Source organism: Stegastes partitus, unplaced genomic scaffold (genome assembly GCF_000690725.1).
Source record: "Stegastes partitus isolate 25-593 unplaced genomic scaffold, Stegastes_partitus-1.0.2 Scaffold606, whole genome shotgun sequence".
NCBI classification, from domain to species: Eukaryota; Metazoa; Chordata; class Actinopteri; family Pomacentridae; genus Stegastes; species Stegastes partitus.
Window position 1 is genome coordinate 243,486 of NW_007578337.1, and position 4,295 is coordinate 247,780.

At 39.3% G+C, this 4,295-nt stretch overlaps 1 protein-coding gene across 1 annotated transcript in view; it reads right to left on the reverse strand.

Moving 5' to 3' along the window:
* The window catches only part of LOC103362827 (proline-rich protein HaeIII subfamily 1-like), a 6,237-nt gene that overhangs the window by 470 nt on the left and 1,472 nt on the right, over nt 1-4,295 (reverse strand). The window contains exon 2 of the mRNA XM_008289322.1: nt 14-706. Within this exon, the coding sequence (XP_008287544.1) occupies nt 14-706 (693 nt within the window). The remainder of the gene's footprint in view (nt 1-13; nt 707-4,295) is intronic.

Below are 4,295 nucleotides of genomic sequence, written 5' to 3' on the forward strand. Positions count from 1 at the left end.
TTAGGCTGGGGACCGTGCTGGTAGGGTGGCCCTTGTGGATTAGGCTGGGGACCGTGCTGGTAGGGTGGCCCTTGTGGCTTAGGCTGGGGAAGGTGCTGGTAGGGTGGTCCTTGAGGCTTAGGCTGAGGAGGGTGCTGGTAGACTTCTCCTTGGGGGATGGGTTGCAAGGGGTGCTGATAGATTGGCCCTTGTGGCTTAGGCTCAGAAGGTGGCTGGTAGGTTGGCCCTTGGGGTTTAGGCTGGGAAGGGTAGGGCAGCACTTGTAGTGGGGGCTGGGGCTGGTAGCGTAGTGGCTTTGTCTGGGCCTGGTAGCGTGGAGGCTGAGGCTTGAAGTGGGGCTGGTAGCGTGGCACATTTTGCTGAGGATGGTAACGGGGGTGGTAGCGCATCATCTGGGGTTTATAGTGGTAGCGTGGCACCTGGGACTGGGGTTGAGGTTTGTAGCTGGGAGACTGAGGCTGGGGCTTGTTGCTGGGATCCTGAGGCTGGGGCTTGTAGATGGGGTCCTGTGGCTGGGGCTTGTAGGTGGGATCCTGGGGCTTATAGCTGGGATCCTGTGGCTTGTAGCCAGGATCCTGTGGCTTGTAGCCAGGATCCTGGGGCTTGTAGCCAGGAACCTGGGGCTGGGAGAGTACCCCCCGGGGCTGGTAGTTTGAAGTCCGCTGGGGTTTATTGGTGTCAAGACCCGCAAAGCCATGGTTGGTAGCTGAAAACAAATACAAATTGACAAACAAAATTGCATCAATCATCCCTTGTAAAAAGTAGAAATACAGATTTTAAAAAATATTATGCCGTTGTCTTACATTTAATACTTGCTTGAAGCTCTCCAACAAAGAACAGCCATGGCAGTACAACACTAGAAAAAGAATCATGTTTAAACACTGCACTTTTTCACCTCAAATGAACAAAGTCATTACATGAAAGAATAATTTCAAAAGTACCACAAAAGAAGTGTCATGGCTTCAACCAAAGTTGCGACCAAGTGTAAGCTGAGAAGTATCTTCTGCTGACGCAACACGACCACAACTGTGCATTCCTTCCTCAGTGGTGCAGTTGCAGAAAAGTTCAAGAGCATTAATTTACCTTGCCGTGGCAGCCAATCAAAGCCTTTCTCCCTAACTAACTGACTGGAAACAGGTGATGTCAATGGAAGTGGCGGTGTCTCCACACACCTGGGTCCAATGTGTCCAATGACACAATGACAGCACGGTTTGTTTTGTTTGTCACGTTGGCCTCCAGTGCTGATTTCTATACATTGTATTTTCTTTTCTTTGGTAAATGGTTTGCTTCTTCTATCTGTCAGCTCATGCTGTCTTGTTAACTTGTCTGAGCCTTTAAACCAATTTGTGACATTTTCTTTTAAGTGCAGCACTGCAGTGGGATGTTTTGTTTTATGTCAAGAGTGAAATGGCCTGCACTTTCCCCTGTCTTGTAAAATTTAAGATGAGAACTAGAAAAACCATACATAATTTATTTATTTTTTGATTGAAACTAGAAGTCTCTATTAAAAACCTGTGTTTTTGTTTTTGTTTTTTAGAGATGCTAATATGTCTTTAACAACTTTTGACAGTAAACTTATTCTTTTTACTGTATTTAAATCAATAAAGATATCACTATTTTCCAGATATTTGCTGTTATTTAAAAGAAAAATTATCATTTTAATTGATATCTGACTAACTTCCCTGCTTTGATAAATTACAAATTTATCTATCTATTAAAATCACAGAAAAAAATTAATAATTTACACACCGACTATTAAAAAACAGGCCAAAAGTGTAGATGATGTCCGCATCAAGAATCAGTACTTTTACAAATAGTCATTCATTCTTTGAGAATGTTGTGTAACTGTAAAATTACAGATTTATTGTATTTAAAAATGCTAAAAGAAAAAAAAAAGATATTTGCCATTGTTTTCACAGGTTTTAACTGTATTCTGTATTCTTAACACAGTTTTGACTCTGATCAACTAATAAATGAAAAAAGAATTACTGCATCAGCTGTTTATAGTTGATCAGAATGAACCAAGGGACAGTAGATAACAACAGGCCATTTGGTGGTGGCATGACATTTCTAGTTGAAATGTAAGAATAAATAAAAATGGAGAAATAGTTCATCTTCGGTGTCTCTAACGTGGTTAAAAATGTTCTTTTTTGATGCAATAACAGCAGACAGCCAGCAGATGGAGCTCAGCCTATACGAGGAGAGAAGAAGCTGCTTTCAAAAATAAAAATCACACTTGATTCTATTAGTTTCACTCTGTGGTAATGAGACAACCATCCAGTTCATATTTAGGACGATTATGAGTTAACTCCCTGAATCCCTTCTGCCTACAACTGGTTAAAATTATATTTATATCATCATCAAACTGAAAACAAAGACAGTTTGTGTAAAGCAGCTCTTCTTTATTATCTCTTTAAACATGCACACAGTTGCATTAATACACAACAGACAAAGTGTATTAAAATAAACATTTAATTGTCTGTTTTTCTTTTGCTACTTGTCTGAAATAAGACTTGTTATGAGAGGAAAATAGCCCCAAGGCTCAAAATTGATCAGTGCACGGGAGCGTTCTCAACATACTTACAATATTATATATATATATAATACTAACATAACAACCTTACATGTAAAGATTTAGAACTTATAGTATTAAACACTGAACCAAATTACCCGACGAGCGGGGAAAAAAAAGGGTGAATACAATAAAATAATATACTTGCAAAATTGCAATACAAATGAAGAGCTAACTAGAGAATAAAACGTGAGATAAAAGAGAAAGCAGAGGTCACAGTGCAGTTGGAGATATTAACAAAACAGAAAAGTCTTCAGTCTTTGTTTAAATGAGCTGAGTGGCAACAGATCTGCAGGTTTCTGGTGGTTTACTCAACGTATGTGATGCATAAAAATTCCTCCCGAAGAGTCTTTGACAGGACAAAAACAAGCAAATATGCAACAAAATGTTGTGTGTGAAGAAAAGCAACGTGTTTTCTTCACAATGCAGACAAGCTGGTTTGTCTGAAAGTCCAACACACTCTCTGCATCTACTGAATCTGGCCTCTGAACGTCTGTTAAAGCTGTTTTTCATGTGCAGTTGTCCTCAGATGTATTCATATCCTTCCATTAAAGTAAAGGCAAAACTCACAGTAGTCACTCTACGGAAGAGGATTAGGGCCACTGAAGAAAAAAATAATACAATTCTGAGATTAAAGTCAGACTTTTCTGACTTTTTCCCAGAACATTAAAAAAAAAATTTAAAAAAAAACAAACTATTCTGGGAGATTTTTTTTTTTCAATCTCTGAAAAAAAGTCAAAATTATGAGATTAAAGTCAGAATTCTGAGATTAAAGTCAGACTTTTTTCCACAACATTAAAAAAAAAATAAAAAAAATAAAAAAATTCCGGGACATTTTTTTTTTCATTTTCTGAAATTAAAGTCAGAATTCTGACTTTAATCTTAGAATTCTGACCTTTTTCTCAAATTTTTCTTTTTTTTCTCCAGTGGCCCTAATCCTCTTCCGTACCACTCAAATAACTAGAAATTGAAAAAAGTTTGTTTCTCCTTCTTTAACAGGAGGATATGAATACATCTGAGGACGACTGTATGTTTTATGTTCCTGCTCTGCAATAATCTGTTGCAGCATTAACTTTATATTCTTCACTGCTTCCTTATCGATGCAGTTTCTCCCACAGGGAACATAACCGTTGCATGAGAGCGACTCCGTGTTCGGCTGAACTGCTGACTGTCAGCAGCACTGAGAGGAGGCCGTCCAGGAACTTCTTCCTGTCAGGTTACGTGAGATAAATGGAGTCACAATGAGCTCAGAATGCAGTGAAGTGAACATTACGTACGGTTAGAGCTGCTGCTGCTCTGGATGCTGACTCTAGACCCACACAATGTGATGAGCTCATGTGTTTGGCTCCGGGTCAAACTGCAGCTCGCTGAAAGCAGAGGGGCAAAGATTTGAAGTATGATTTGACACCAACAAAAGCTGCATGTGAGCTGCAGATTCTTAAAGACTGATGTTGATCCACCTCAGTGTGAAAGTCTGAAAGCTGTCTGGTTCACTGCTGAGGCCTCCTGACCTCCACATGCAGCCCATAATAATCAGTATTGTAATGATCACCAGTAGTAAATCTCAAATAAACAGTGTCACAGGGCGTAAGAGTTGCAGCTAAAGTATGTTTCTGTAAAATGTCACCACTGAAAATGACTTTAATTATGCAAAATATCTCTGATTTAGCAAATGAATCGACATAAAACATTGTGTTTTTTTCCCTGTTGTCACATTTTACAT